Genomic DNA, 17,364 nt, shown 5'->3' on the forward strand with positions numbered 1-17,364 from the left:
ACATGAAATGTTCTAATCTGTGGCATAGTTCTTTGCTCAACACGTTGTTTAAGATCGCTGTTAGTATCTAAGACAACTGAAATAAAAATTAAATTATTATTTGCATGTTACATAATTGTTATCATTATGCCTGTGAGTATTTTATTAAAATATTAATTAAAATGTAGCAGTTAAAAATAAATCTAAGTATGCCTATCTTTTATTTAATATCAGACGTACACAAATATTTAATATATGTTAGTTCATTTTTTCCCATTTTCTACGTTACTTAAAAAAAAAAAATGCTTTGATTTATTGGCAATTTTTATTTATTTATTTTAAAATATGGACACAAGAAAAGCAAATTGATATATTCAAAAATATTAATACATTTGAGAATTCATAATTTACAAGAGTTTATACTTTTGATTTAAAATATAGATCATGCTTTTATTTAATAGACTAGTTTTATTTAATTATATTAAGATAATGACACAATAAAAGCAGTAAATATATTCAAAAAAATTTGTATATTTGTGAAATCATAAGAATTATTATTGAAATTTGTGAATTTGATTCAGATTAACATTTATAAANTTGTTACAATATAATATTCTAATACCAAAAAAAGTACTTGCGTGGCGTGAAAATATCTTTTGTGATCTAACTCTTTCAAAAGTACATAAAAATGATTGCCATCAGGGGTGTACATGTAGATTTATTAAATACACCTTGTGCGCCACCTAGGAACCAAATCTAGAACCCGACACTCGAAATTTTTGCTCTGTTACAATCGTACCCTGTTACATTTGACCCCACTCTCCCCTACTATTCAAAAATTCCTATGGGATTGAAAAACATCACTTTTTTGAATTAAAAAAGTAAATGTGTTCTAAAGTGTTTGATTATGGTTAAAAATTGTTCTAGACGGTTATTAGGCTCAAACAAAAACCGTATTAGAAAGGGTTTAGTTAATATGTGTTTGAATTGCAATAACTATTAATTTTATAAAATATTTTCTACAATTGAATATTTTTTGCAAAAAGCATAAAAATAAATACTTTTATCTGTCTGAGGCCTTATTTTTAATTTTATTTATGTTCAGATTGCGAAAAAAAATATTTTGCTGATAAGAGATTGGAAGATTGACAGATTATGTAGATTGAGAGTAGTATTGTAGCTAAATAATCGATTTTATTGTGAATTTTGCAAGCTATTGTACCTTAATTTTATTCAAATTAATTTTTTGAAAAAATCATAAACCAGATTTATGGAACACCTTAAAGTTATTTTTCTTCAGAAAAGATTTTATTTGACTTACTGTATCCACTTTTTATAGGAACATGAAATGTTCGAATCTGAGGCATTGTTCTTTGCTCAACACGTTGCTTAAGATCGCTGTTAGTATCTAAAACAACTGAAATAAAAATAAAATTATTATTTGCATGTTACATAATTGTTATTATTATGCCTGTGAGTATTTTATTAAAAAATTAATTAAAATGCAACAGTTAAAAATAAATATAAGTATACCTATCTTGTATTTAATATCAGACGTACACAAACAGTTAATATATATTAGTTAATTTTTTCCCTTTTTCTAAATTTCTTTGGGAAACACAAATTGCTTTAATTTATTGGCTCATTTTTATTTATTTATTTTAAAATATGGACACAAGAAAAGCAACTCATATAATCAAAAATACTAATACATTTGAGAATTCATAATTCATAAGAGTTATGCTTTTGATTTAAAATATAGACTATGCTTTTATTTAATAGACAAGTTTTATTTAATTACTTTAAGATAATGACGCAACAAAAGCAGTAAATATATTAAAAAAAATTATCTATTTCCGAAATCATAAGAATTATTATTGGAATTTTTGAATTTGACTTCGATCGTCATTTATAAAATTTAGGTTATCAGTTTATTAATTTGATTTTATTTATTTTAAGATAATGATATAATAAAAAAAAAGAAATATATTAAATAATTTTTACGTACTTGTGTAATAAGAATTGTTATAGAAATTTAGCCTTTTACTTAAAGTTTAGATTATGTTTTTATTTAATAGACTTTTTTATTTATTTATTTTAAGGTGCTGACGCAATAAAAGCAATGCATACATTCTAAAATATTAATTGATTTGCAAAATTATAAGAATTATTCTTGAAATTTGTGAATCTGATTTAAAATTTAGATTATGATTTTGTTTATTAGACTATTTTTATTTATTTATTTTAAGATACCGACACAATTAAAACAATAAATATACTCAATAATATTAATTTATTTGAGAAATAATAAGAATTATTATAGAAATTTTTAAATTTGATTTAAAATTTAGATATTAAATTTTACACTTTACAATCCTGTGTTAAAACCGCCAGTTGTGCTAAAACCTACGTTTTATAATATTACTTCATTAGTTTCGCTTCATTAGTTAGAAAATAAAGTAAAGAAATTTTGAGGAGATAAATTCATTCCATGACCTTAATGTTATGTAAAATTACTGTTTTCATTCATTTTTATTTTGTTGCTATGTCTTTTTTTTCAGAACAACTTATAAAATTGGTTAATAATGAAAATAAAAATATGAAAATGATAAAAATGGCATTCAAAAATGATTAATGACATATAAAAATGAATGAAATATAAAAATGAATGACATATAAAAATGCATATTAATAAGTGATAAAATTAAATGCTTTATTTATTTGTTCTATGCATCGAAATTTAAATTTTGTTTACAGGAGTATTTTCTAGCAATATGTTTTGTAAGTGAATTTTAATTCATTATTTTTGAGAGAATACTTATCATTACGCTTTTGTAAAATTAACTAATTATTTAAATCTAAGAAAAATTGAAATTAGGTATTTGTAACATGGTATTTAAAGAATACTTTAACGTAAATAAAAATTTTTAAATATTATAAACTTACTTATTGTCTGATTATAGATTGATCGAATTTCTATTTTAGGTACTCCAGGTCCAAGACATTCTAGCACATAATATTCTACATTTGGACTGAAGATGGCATTGTTATAAAGACATAAATATCCTTCATCACAAGTCAGACATTTCATGAGATTCGAGTATTTGCTTTTCTTTGCAGAAATAGAATATAGGTGGCGCTCATGAGTTCTGTTTTCTTTGGTTGCAAGAAAGTAACTGTACAGGAGATACATTATCATTAAAATATTGCTCGATTTTTCGAGTAGAGTAAAATTGAAATTAATGAAGCCAGAAATGCATAAGTCACAAAATTACTGAAACATTTTGAAGAAAAAAGTGAAAAAAGCTGCTAACTTTAAAAAGTGTAATCAAAATTCCTTTTCTAAAGTGTATGTTTATAAATCCCTCTAAAAAGTAAAAAATTGCACAAATCATTACAGATTCTTAGCATATATATATATATATATATTTTACTTTTTTTATTTTGAATAGCGCATATTTCTAAAAAAATCCCAAGCGAAAAAAAATATATGTGTAATTTAAAAAAAAGCTTATTTACCTTTTTTACAATTTTACAAATCAACTTAAATCTAGATTTTTTTTAAACTTTCATATTTACTAATCTATTTAATAGTCTATTTAATAGTTTATTTAATAGTTATTTACTTATTTCACTAATTATAAAATTTTAAATTATTAGTTACCACTTATAAAAATTACTACTTACTATTATAATAATTTACAACTCATAAAATTTAAATTTGTATAAAATTTTGCGTCATAAAATATCCTTTTCAGTAAACTGAGTCCTTATAATGTTGAAAAAGTTAAAGTACAAAATTATAAAGCTATGGCAAAGCAGTGCCAACATGTATTGGACAAGGTCAAAGCATTTGTGAAAAAAAGCCGACGTTAAGGATTTTCTTATCTATAACAAAAACGGACGCAGTGTTAAAAAATTTACAGATATTGCATGTTTGCAATACAAAAACTAAACTTGTCTAAAATGCTGAAAATAAAAGTTTTTCATTTAGAATCCTTTATATATTATATTATAGCTCAAATTGCTAAGTAAATCTGAAATGAAATCATTTCTGGAAAGAATCATACATTTTTTCTCAAACAAAGAAAACTCTTCATATTAAATTTAAAACTCATACTTCGTGTAAAAGTTTTTTTAAGAAAATAAATACACTATTGTAGTGCTTTGAAAACTGAAAATGGATCAACAGAGTCTTTTAGACTTAAAAGAAATAAATTCTAAATAAAAAAAAATTAATACTAGAGTATTGTATGTTATAAATTTGAAAAATCTGGAATGAAAAAAAAAAGTTTTATTGGTTTTCTTTAAGTTTAATTTTATCGTACAGAGAATGCCTTCTTTTACATTTTTTATTGTACTCCAAACCTCATGCGTGCTAGCAAAATATATCAATATATTTGTGAAAAGATGGGGAGAATACGAGAAGTTTTATCCACACGGAGGGGAAAAAAATACTGATACCACTCTGTACTGTATTGTTAACATAAGTCCAACATAAACCTGTTTATTTGTTCAATACATTTAAATGCAAGTAAATTATTAATTATATTTATATAAGTTTCAATAGGAGCTGGAAGAGAAAATTTGAAAAAAATGATTTTTATATTTCTTAAATTTTTGTAAACATTTTTCTGAAGACAAATTCTGTTGATGCTTATCGCCCTTGGCTTAGACAAACTAAACCAAGTCCAGGAGTCCAAATTGCACAAATAAATCAAAAACTACATCTCCCTCATTCAACAACTGTACCTCAATGTCACCAATATAATCTAAGATATGAGAGGGAGAAGCAATGACAGAACAGCGGAAAACGGCATAAGTCTTCTCGTTTCAGTTATAAATTACTCTTAATGTGACTAGTCCTAAGTTTATATAGAGTGGTTTGAGTAAGTTTTTGAGCAAGGACACTGCATTGACAGTCCAAGAAACGCAGTGGCATACCAGGCATATTAGGTCGGGATACTCAAAGTGGTGTTTATACTAGCCAAAAACAGGACCTCATTGTTTTCAGTGTTTATATTATCCAAAACAGTTGACCTCAGGAATTCATTACCTTTCCCAGCATGCAAATCAGCAATTAATTTCGTTTTCGTAAACCCGAACATGCGAAGAATCCCCTATGAACATACAGTACCAACCTGGGTCAAATCAGCCAATTTTAGAATGATATCCTGCCCCAATTTATCTGAGATATTAGGCCAATACCTCAAGTACGGTATGGAGCTTTTGCTATCAGTCAAGTTCATCCACGCCAGCTTCCGAAGTAAGATGTAATGCTTCTCTAATAGCAACAAGCTCAGAGTAAAAATCTGAACTGTGATCAGGGTTTCTAAAACAATATCTATGTTCTTATGTACTGAACACCACTGCCCGGTCTACCTGAGTCTAATCTGTTTCCATCAATGTAGAGACCGGGAAGAAATACTATTCATGACCTCAAGAGAAAGCTGGAGCAGCAGTTTTGGGTGTTCATTTTAAACTGTGAGCAATGAAAAGGTAAATGCTTTTCGATTTATGAGACTCTGTATTTTAAAATTGACTCTGTATTTTAAATTTAAAGGTGACTCGACGATCTAAGACTCAACCACATAAAATTGTTTCAAAAACTTGTCGAAACATTTTTTATTTACCAAAGAGTAAAATATTTTCATTAAAGAAATTATTTTTTATGTTTTTTGAAGGTTTTAAGAAACATTGAAAAAACATCCTTTCAAAACGTTGTGCAAATATTTTTAAAATAAATATTTACTTGACTTTAATATAAATATGTACTTATATTGTACGTACATCAACAACAGTGTATATAATGTTTTTGGCTATCTTATACTTAGTTTGTTCATCAAGCTAATTTTTTTTTTAAATTTGCACTTAAATTTATATTTAATTTAAGTGATTTTTTCCAACATATAATCGTCTTTTAATAAAATTTAACATTGAAATTTGGAAATGGAATGGGTGAAATTCGTCTTTATTTTAAAATGCAATACTAAACATCTATTATAAAATCAGTAACTAAACAACTGTTCTTCGTATAAGTAGAATAAAATAAGAAAATCAATAAGTCAATGCCAAGAAGCACTGAGAAATCATGCGTGAAACTGAAAGACATTTACCGACACATTTAAAATCTCTAAACTAATTCCAATTACTTATTTATTTCTTTGTTAATTGTTGCCTTTCCCGGTGGCTTTACGTTATTGAATTATGTGAAACACATTTTTTGTAGATCATCACAACAAAATAATTAAATCTATTAAGTATCACTTGATGATATTGATCACTGTCAACTCATGATAAACAAAATGTATCAATATCATGTAATTTTCTCCGGTATGTATCCCATTTGAGGAACAGTAAGACAAGTATTTCGACAGTATCCGTATTAAAAGTTTATAATATTGATGAAGTTTTAGCAATTACCAATTATATCAATATTATATTTCATGCATTCATTAGCTTCCCTCCAACATTTGAGTTTTGAGCGAAACACGTTTACAAAAGATAGCAAACAATAGTCGGAATTTTAAAAACAAATAGATTTCTTATAAGATATTGATAAAAATTTCAAAGAATGACCATTTCTTTATCTGATCCTTGTTTTCGCTTATTTTGTTGACACTTTAGTATCTTCTTCAACAGAGGTAGAACATATAGACCTCTTAATATTGGTTATTGGAGTAAAAAATTGAGAATTTTTTGGATACATGAGTACACCTGAGGGTTTAAAGCTCCTTCCCGAAAAAGCAACTGTCATCTTGAATTATAGATGAATGGGTACTTTTCTTTCGAAATGGGTACTTTTCTTATTTAAATTTAATTTCCATAGAGGATACATAAAAAAATACAGCAAAAAACAGGTAGTACTCCACGAGTATCTTAATAGTTTTAAGGATAGGGTTAAGAGTAAAATTTTATGAAGTGAAGAAACCTAAGAAAATTGAAGCAATGCTAAAAAAAGTTTTAGTAAATGCTACATTAAGTATTCCTAATCTTGACTCGCCATTAACTTTCAAATTTGGAGTTCAATCTGAACTGCAACAATTTGAAGGATGTAGTTGGATACCCTAACCTTCTCTTAAGAAAATTAACTAATGCTCAAAAAAGGTACAGTACTTATGACAGGATTTTCTTATGTTTTTATCATATATCATCGATCTCCCTGCTTTAATACTAAAGCATGTACGCGATCATGCTATACCATTCGGCACAAATAATTTTAATTTGAAAAGGATATCATCATCAAAATAATTTTTATATCGAGGGATAAAATTGACCATTGCGGACGTTGTCCAAAGCTTAGAACAAACGGTTCCGGAGTTATAAGATAAATACACACGCGAACAGAGAAACTGATTTTATTATTATAAATAATGATTCATTTCCATAGATAAATACATCTTGATGAAAAACTTTACCTCAAATTTGCTTACGCGTTAGCTTTTATTAAGAAGAAACTCACTAGCTAAGAAAAATCAAATTTATCAAATTAAAATTGATAAAGAGGAAGATTTTCTCCGTAATTATAAATAAAAATCACCTCACAGCCATTTAAAATAAACGGAACTTTTCAAAAAGAAGAATTTAATGGAAAACTGTTATTTGCTTAGTTAGATTAAAAATAATTGTTTTAGTTACTGATCTGTGTTGTAATCTGAAAATTCCTTGAAGGGAAGTTATCTTAGATGAGGTAAAAAGAAATATTTAATATAATTTATGTAGGTAAAAATTTAATTAGAAAATTTCAGGATTGCTCCGAAATTGGCAAGTGATAGAACAATAAAAATCTCAATAAAATGGAAATTTAGTTGCTTTAATCCCAAACGCAACAAAGATTTTGCATATTGTGGGATAGAATATTTGCACTCAAATATTTCGCATAGTAGATTCACAAGATTTAAAAGGGTTGAATGTTTACAATGCAAGATATAATGCATGAAAAATTATGTATGTCCCAATGAATGATAAAATAATGTACTTAAAAATGATTAACCTCAACTTAATGAAGGAAATGAAAAATTAACTTCTGAAGATGAAAGACATAATACCAATTCAGGAGTAATATATTTTTTTTCAAATTTCATTTGTTTCTTGTATTTTTTTTTCCATTTAAATTTTGGTGTATTCTTATCTCCAAATTCACCATCCGCCGATTAACTCTACTACCAGTGTTTTACATATAAGTCATCAAGAAATCATTTTATTTTGGAAATTTAGCATTATTAAAAGTTTACATTTAATAATAAGAAATTCTAAGAAACATTTCTAAGATCTAAGAAACACAACGGATGTTATAGATCCATTCAAACATATCAGATAAATTCACAGTATTTACCAAATTGACTTAAAATTAACATTAAAATAATTCGAAGCAATGATATGTTTTTCTTTTCAGGAAAAAAAATAATATTTTGCTTTGCTTTACAACAGTAAAAGTAGCCAAGATAACAATGTAACTAAATAAAATTTTTGTCATTAATTTTGATTATTTTATACATTCCACTTTCTTCTACAATACAGTCATTAAAATTGTAATCAGTTTTTTTAAAAATGCTTTTTTAGATATTTTTATTATCTGACTATGGATTTACAAACAAAAATGAGAGAATTCATTTTTCTTTTGTTATAAGTATTTTATATTAATAAAATTGCATAAAAATAATTTCTTAACCTGCATTTATTATTTACTATGTATCTGTCTTTTCGTTCCAATGGACTGAAAAGGAACTCAGAGTGAAATCGATTTTATTCAACTACTTTAAGAGATTGAATTCGTAAGACGCTTTGCTTATATTTTGTTTTTCAGTAAGCTTNAAAGCAATAGCATCATGCCAAGTGACCCCTATTTCAGTTAATCTCTATCGTAATGAGATGAACTACAAAAATGTGTTTTGCTTAATTTAACAATACAAAGTCACTGGGAAAGGCAACAAATAATAAAGAATAAAAAATTAGTTATTTGAGCTATGGTAAACATTGACTATCATGAGTTGGGAGAAAGCAATAGCATCATGCCAAGTGACCCCTATTTCAGTTAATCTCTATCGTAATGAGATGAACTACAAAAATGTGTTTTGCTTAATTTAACAATACAAAGTCACTGGGAAAGGCAACAAATAATAAAGAATAAAAAATTAGTTATTTGAGCTATGGTAAACATTGACTATCATGAGTTGGGAGAAAGCAATAGCATCATGCCAAGTGACCCCTATTTCAGTTAATCTCTATCGTAATGAGATGAACTACAAAAATGTGTTTTGCTTAATTTAACAATACAAAGTCACTGGGAAAGGCAACAAATAATAAAGAATAAAAAATTAGTTATTTGAGCTATGGTAAACATTGACTATCATGAGTTGGGAGAAAGCAATAGCATCATGCCAAGTGACCCCTATTTCAGTTAATCTCTATCGTAATGAGATGAACTACAAAAATGTGTTTTGCTTAATTTAACAATACAAAGTCACTGGGAAAGGCAACAAATAATAAAGAATAAAAAATTAGTTATTTGAGCTATGGTAAACATTGACTATCATGAGTTGGGAGAAAGCAATAGCATCATGCCAAGTGACCCCTATTTCAGTTAATCTCTATCGTAATGAGATGAACTACAAAAATGTGTTTTGCTTAATTTAACAATACAAAGTCACTGGGAAAGGCAACAAATAATAAAGAATAAAAAATTAGTTATTTGAGCTATGGTAAACATTGACTATCATGAGTTGGGAGAAAGCAATAGCATCATGCCAAGTGACCCCTATTTCAGTTAATCTCTATCGTAATGAGATGAACTACAAAAATGTGTTTTGCTTAATTTAACAATACAAAGTCACTGGGAAAGGCAACAAATAATAAAGAATAAAAAATTTGTTATTTGAGCTATGGTAAACATTGACTATCATGAGTTGGGAGAAAGCAATAGCATCATGCCAAGTGACCCCTATTTCAGTTAATCTCTATCGTAATGAGATGAACTACAAAAATGTGTTTTGCTTAATTTAACAATACAAAGTCACTGGGAAAGGCAACAAATAATAAAGAATAAAAAATTAGTTATTTGAGCTATGGTAAACATTGACTATCATGAGTTGGGAGAAAGCAATAGCATCATGCCAAGTGACCCCTATTTCAGTTAATCTCTATCGTAATGAGATGAACTACAAAAATGTGTTTTGCTTAATTTAACAATACAAAGTCACCGGGAAAGGCAACAAATAATAAAGAATAAAAAATTAGTTATTTGAGCTTCATTTAGTGCGTCGGTATATGCTTTGAGATTTGAGCATGATTTACTATCAGTGTTTAGTAGTGATTTATTGATTTTCATTTCTTTATACACCTCGTTTGAGGAACGAGTATTCAGTTAGTAAGTTATAAAGTATTCTTCTCGATTAACAATTTATTTGGACTTACACAGTATTTGAACCTTCGTGATACGCAACTATCTTCGTAACATCAAATTTTCCTTCCGTTAAAAACTCAACAAAGCGTGTCTGAAATATTCAATATAGCGTTAAAATTGAAAACATATATAAATATGATACAGTATAAGATTCGCTCTTTTTTGCAAACTAATCTACATAATTCAGTAGTTTGAAGAATAAATAATCCAAAAAATAATCAATAAATTAATATTTATTTTGTAAATTACTATTGTGTGATTTTAAATTATTTAAGTAAAAGTTTGACAATGAATTTTTCCAAAAAATTCAGAGACAATTAAAAAAAAAACATTTCTTAGTTTTCTTTAAAGACTTTCCTTCTAAAACATGTATTTATAATCATTCAATTAATAATAATTTCATAAAGTATTTCAATTTTTTTGAAAAATGTTTTCTCTTGATTCTAACTTCAAAGTTAAGATTATTAAATAAAGATTAAAACTTTTTATGTAGTAAACTTAATTACTTTATTGCATAAATATTAAATTTTTAATTTAAACTGAACAAATACTAATACTTTTGAATTCAGTAGGTTTTTTCATTACTTTCCTGAAGCAATATAATAATGTGGTAAAAGTCTTATAAAATTTATGTTTAGGTTTAGTTTATATGATTAATTTATTTCTTCAACCTTTGATTAAAATAATTAAATAATTCCTGATCAAGGAAGTACGGAAATTAAAAATAAACATTTTCTTCTATAGTATAGTAGATAAAATATATGTTTTTATAATTGTCTACATATGATTATTGTGGATTATTTAACTTTAACTAATGCTAATATAATTCATTTATGAGCATTTACTTTTTTTATAGTTAAATAGTATTTTAGTATATATAGTTAAATAGTATTCTTTTCTAAAAAGGCATAATGTATTTCTTCGTGAAATAATGCTAATGAGCTTTAGCTTATCATCATCAGCTTCGAGAAATATTGGTATATCAATTCAAATCTATTTACTTATTGATTGACAGTTATTAATTGTGTAAAATGTATATGATTTCAAAAAAGTTTTTTCAACAAATGTATAAGTTTTATTTGCTATTACAGTTGTAAAGAAATTTACAAGAAACGTATTTCTTTGTTTAATTTTAAATTTAGGACTAATTAACTATGTTCTTTTTTGTTTTATTATTGTTTTACTAAGGTTTATGTTTAGTTTCACGTTATCAATATAGTCCTGAAAAGCATTTTAAATATTTTCCTATTTTTAAACTTTTTTTATGACTTCATTGAATTTATGTGTTTTGTTTTACCTTCAACATGCTTAATTAAACATCAATATACATTGAGAGATCTTACTTCATTGTGAACTACAGCTATGTGACGAAAGTGACCTCTGCTTCCTTCTGAAAGTGGTAGCTTAATAAACCAACTCTTACCACTGTGCCCAAACCTCATTGGATCATAAAGGTCAACCCATCCTTTTCTACTTGGAGGTCTCTGTTCGTATATCTATTGAAAATTAATAAAAGGTATATATAATAATAATTAAAAATATATATCTTAATAATTAAAGGTATATATCTACGCTTGAAAATGACAAAACAGGCATACTCTTTTTTAAATTCTTATAACATATTTAGCATTCTGGATTGGTGACTTCACGATTACAGAATATAGCTGATCAATTAATCACGGGTTATAGGATTTTTTTTGTACTTATTTACGAGTTATAATTAGACTTTCATAACATATTACGCATACATTTGACATAGCATATAATTCATAACATAATTCACAATATATATTTGAATAGATGTAACTTCGTTTAAAGTTCATGCAACTTTCGAACATAACGTAACTAACGTTCGAGTTTCGTTTAAGGCATGATCTCTACTTTTGTAATTAATGGCTATGATGTGAACAGTCAAATAGCGAAATTCTGCAAAACCTGCCTAAGTGTTCACATATAGCCATGTTTTTGTTGATCATTTTGAAGGGTAAGTTTGAGCTTAGCGATGATTACTATGAGGCTTTGAATTATAGCGTTCAGTTCATTGGTGGTTTTTGGATAATTTTCACGTACTTCTTTAGTATTGCCTCTCAGAAGTGAGCCCCAAGTGCTAAAATGAAGTTAATTCGGTGAACATGATGATCTATAAACGCCCAAAAGAGCTTTATTTCGACATTTTCAACAAAGCAACAAAACAATAAGACATCCCGCAAAAACATTTTACAGCATACCCTGCATTTATCAGCCAAGTTTCAACTAAAATTAGCTAAATGTTTAAAAAAAATACCGAATTCTTCTTTCATACTTGTCTCTCAATCTTTGTTACCCTGTATGGAAGCGTAGAGTTTTCGTTGTTGCATTTTAAAAATAAATTATGAGTATAACTTTTTGATTGGAGTTCCTTTGATCATTTTTTTTATCTGCAAATATTTATTTAATATTTAGGACAAACAGTAGGAATTTAAGTACTTAAATGATAAAAAATTTATACTAATAAAAAAGTTTTTACTATTATTTTATGAATGTCAGTTTTGAAACGATTTTAATTTAAGAATCGGAACTATAACCTTTTTGTTGCTCTGATAACCCCTACAGAACTATAGCCCATGTATTGTTGAACTATAGCCTTCAATTTAAGTTATAAAATTTTTGGGAATAAAATATTAATATGAAAGGAAGTGACACGAACTTGTTACTTAATGATCGATTTACCTTGCATGAATATTCTATTATTTTATTATATTTTACTTCAAACTAAAGTAGTTTTGTTTATTATGTCGATAAAAAGATTTGGGATTTATTTAATGTTAAGTTGTTTTCTTTTCAGAATAAAACAGGTCAATATACACTTTTATTTACTTATACTTATCTAAATTTTGTTTTTTAAAAATTTAAATACATAACTTTAAATTTAGCTTATTTTCAATTATTGGAACACTAATTTTGGATGTGTCACATTATTTACAGTTAATATTTCTCCATTAATTGCAATTGAATATGTAACTCATTAAATCTAAAATAGTTATATCAACTGAATAAAACAGTAAAACTACTCAATATCTTGAACGCATAAAAATTTAGGTCATTTGGTTTATTTTAAATTAAAATACTTTAAGAGAGAAAAAATAAAATTTATTAGTGTTACAAGAAAAAAAAACTTTTATGTAACATTTCATATAACAAAAGTTATCCCCTTTCCTGGCATTGAAATCTAAGGGACTAGTGTTACACACACCTATTCATCAAGATTAAGTCAAGATAAAGTTGTAGCCAGAAAAAAGGGAAGATAAAAAAGATATCTGCCTATTTGTCTTACAAAATAACCCACATGAAAAGTCAATAATACGAAGTATTTTAAATGAAGGTAAATGAAAAGTATAATGGTGTTATATTTACTTGACTATTACAATTTTTAAAAAAACAAATGTTCATCAATTTTTTTTGTAATCTTCTATTATCTTTCTATTTCTTTTTTCTCGATTTACGCTCTTACTATTGACAGTAAAAAATTTGACTGAATTTAGTTATATTGATAATCATTTCAAAAGTTTCTGCACGCGAAAAATATTCTAGTGAAATTAATATACTGTATGGTATTGACAATTCTAGCAGAAAAAAAAGTTTTTGATAACAACAGCAAAAATACAATATTTAAACCATCCATTTAGTAATATTTCCGTTTATATGGGAACGGTTCACCGGAAATTCTGGTTTAATATTCTGGTTCTTCTTAATGGAATGAAAAGTAAGAGTAAAACATGTAATTGTCTGCTTGTGAAACCATAACTTAAAAAAAATAATTAATTTTAGTAAAGAATGATAAAAAAAAATAAAAGAGAGATGGAATTATCACTCTTTATCTATAAATTATCCTACTAAAAATGTCAGAATTCTCTGAGGGTATCATGCTTTTTTTCTGAAAAACAGAAGAAGCCTATTTTTTTTTTGTCTCTGGATTTTCTAAAATAACTATAAAATATGTTTAAACATTTTTTATCTCCACTTTTACCGACTAAAAAGAGAGTTTTCTTTAATTATATCTATTGTTTCCAAATTCTCAGAAATTATTAAATTGCTTTTAAGATTTTCCTTTCATAAGTAGAAAAACTAAACATTTTCGATTAAATTTGATACTTTTTTAAATTATAAAAATCATATTACATACTTTTCGGAGAAAATTGAAACAATGCTAAATGCTTTTAATATTCATTGAATAATATCCATATTAATTACTTATGGGCGGACAACTTTAATCAAAGGTTCCCCAAAAGGGAAACTTGGCTCTTAATGGGACTGAATTAAAATAAAAATGTTAATCAACAATTTATGTTTTATCTTTAAAGATTTATGAGAAAAGATCCTTGAAATAGTTATTATAGATTTATTCAAAAAAAATTAGTAATACCACCAAGACGATATAAAACGTAGTTATTAGTTAACAGTAAATAAATGAGATTTTAATATAGAAACTCTCGGGACATATTTCCTCACATTAAGTCAGTAGAGGAGCAGTATTTCTTTCTTAAAACTTTCTTTAATAAATAAGATACTTAAATAACCTCAGGGCTTACTAAATTTCGAATGCTCAACGTAATTTTATTTTGCTTGGAAGCCGCGGCTCGTAAAGTCTCATAAATGGGTTGCTGAATTTCTGGCGAAATTTTTCAAGAGAAAATAAATCCTTTTATCTCAGTCGTAGATAACAATGCTACGAAATAGAGGTTAATGAGACTTTAATGATTTTTTTTAAAGAAAGTAAATAGACTTCTTGCGCTACAAATATTTTTTTTTCTTAAGAAAATACACGCACGCAGTGGAAGACTTATATTTCTTTATCCATTGCAGCATTTTTAAAATGTGTATAGAATATTAAGTTCGAAATTAAAAGAGATATATTTTTTAAGAAAATGGCGTTTCACTTTAATATTAAATATAATATTTATGCATTTAATTTTTGTATTTTAATTAGTTTAACCAAAAGCAACGTAGTAATTCGAAGGGAAAATGAAAAGTGTTATTTATGACTGTATTTACAAACTGCTTTTTAATTAATAATCTTTTAGATGCATGTAGTTTGCCCATTATAACTTCCTTGCCTTGTACGATGTGCAAAATGAAAACGAATCTTCGAATCCTTAATGACATTAACTTAAGTGCTGGATTTTTAACAGGTAAGATGTAATCTAAATTTTTCATGAGACTAATCTTAAATATTTTAATTTTTTAGTGCTGATAATATTTTCAGATTTGAAAAGAACATTAGCTTTTTTTTAATAATAAACATGCTTGTTTTGTAAAGAAATTAATTTTTTGACTGTGAAAATAGGGGAGGCAAGCAACATTCTGTAAAATAGGACTCAATAATTCTGTTATGAGAGATTCCTACTCAGAAAGATTCCAATCCTGAGAGATTCCTAATGGTGAAACCATGTACGCGTGTTTGTCTTTTTACTTTTCTATCTGACTGACTTTGACTGACTGACTATCTGACTTCATTTGACTTTGAGACACTGATCAAGTTTCTTGCTTATGGAACTGAAACTATAGTATGTCCATTTATGTACTTTCATTTGTGCTTTATTCCCGTTGTTTTCTGCTTTTAGTACCGCTGTAGTTTGGATTCCTTAATGGTAATTTTAATTCTTGCACATTTTCCCCTTTTCTTGAAAATTTTTATTTTTTTCTAATTTGAAAGTAAAAATATTGAAAATAAATAAAAAAATTTATGGTAATAAAACTAAAAATGTTTGCACTGTTAAAAAAATTTCCAAAATTATAATTTAAAAAATAGTGAACATTTATTAGAAACCATTTTCGAATTCCCTTTCTTTTTTTAAATTAAATATTTTTAGAGTAATATGTAAAAAAAATCAATTCACTGAAATAGCTTTAAAATTATCGACAAAAATTAAAGAAAAATAACTTTAACGCGATCACCGTTTTGACGTCGATAATTTTTCGATTGTGACTTTGCTTTTTTCTTTTTTTTTAAGTACAAAAAAATGAAATCCGACAAAAAATTGTGCATATTACATACTGGTGTTTAATTCTGTAAATTAAATTTTACCTACCGATCATATTTAGCATCTATAAGGGTGGGAAGATACGTGTTTGTACGTGAGAGTCTTATCACATAATCAAATGATACTCAAATCTCTTTCTTTTGCGAATCGTCAGGTGATTTTGTAAGCTATAAGAAGCAAAGGGATTTGCATCTAATTTGTGATTTCATAAGTTTTTTTTTCGAGTTAAAAAGAAAAAGTTACTTAGGAAGTAATGGTTACATTAAGTATGAAAAAGAATATTATACTAGAATAAATTATCAGGCATATATACCATTTTCGTAGCATTGCTATCTGAATTCACTCAATCTATCAATATAAGTGTTTGCAAAAAAATTATTCGAATTATTTTGTATAATATTTCATTGACATCCAATTCATAATGACTTACTTTGGAAATTAATAGTTGTAAATTAAAATTAATTTTACTCTTGTTTGTTTGTTTCTTTTTTGTTTTTATTAAAATGATTAAAGATCAGGCGACTACAAAAACCAAAATTTTAAACATATACACCGAAGAGCCATTTCATTATGACCACCCTCCATCTGTAACAATGTGCTCGCCTTGGTTTTCATGGTTTCTCGCCCAGGAACAATGTTTTCATGGGGCACATTAGGACCCATAATCCTCATAGAACAATCCCTGACGTCTGTAAGCTACTTGAACATAGTTGCAGACCAAGTTAACCCATTAACGGCAACAGTTTTTCCTGCGGGGGATGGTGTTTACGAACAGGATAATGCACCATGTCATAAGGGTAGAATCGCCATGGATTGGTTCGAGGAACATTCCATTGACTTTCAAGTCATGTCTTGGCCACCAAATTCACCTGACCTTAATCCAATAGAGCATTTGTGGTCCCACTTGGAAAACCAAATTCGTGCTGCCACGCTACCCCCTCGCAATGTGAGGGAATTGCAGGA

The 17,364-nt window shown here is 26.9% G+C and overlaps 1 protein-coding gene across 1 annotated transcript in view; it reads right to left on the bottom strand.

Annotated features, from left to right (window-relative positions):
* Positions 1-17,364, bottom strand: part of LOC107440394 (inactive dipeptidyl peptidase 10) — a 220,310-nt gene that overhangs the window by 11,620 nt on the left and 191,326 nt on the right. Inside the window, exons 12-16 of the mRNA XM_071183833.1 lie at positions 12,392-12,488; positions 11,725-11,877; positions 10,393-10,472; positions 2,926-3,155; positions 1,301-1,396 (exon numbers count right to left, since the gene is read on the bottom strand). Coding sequence (XP_071039934.1) covers positions 1,301-1,396; positions 2,926-3,155; positions 10,393-10,472; positions 11,725-11,877; positions 12,392-12,488 — 656 coding nt within the window. The remainder of the gene's footprint in view (positions 1-1,300; positions 1,397-2,925; positions 3,156-10,392; positions 10,473-11,724; positions 11,878-12,391; positions 12,489-17,364) is intronic.

This window comes from Parasteatoda tepidariorum, chromosome 7 (genome assembly GCF_043381705.1).
Source record: "Parasteatoda tepidariorum isolate YZ-2023 chromosome 7, CAS_Ptep_4.0, whole genome shotgun sequence".
Classification (NCBI taxonomy): domain Eukaryota; kingdom Metazoa; phylum Arthropoda; class Arachnida; order Araneae; family Theridiidae; genus Parasteatoda; species Parasteatoda tepidariorum.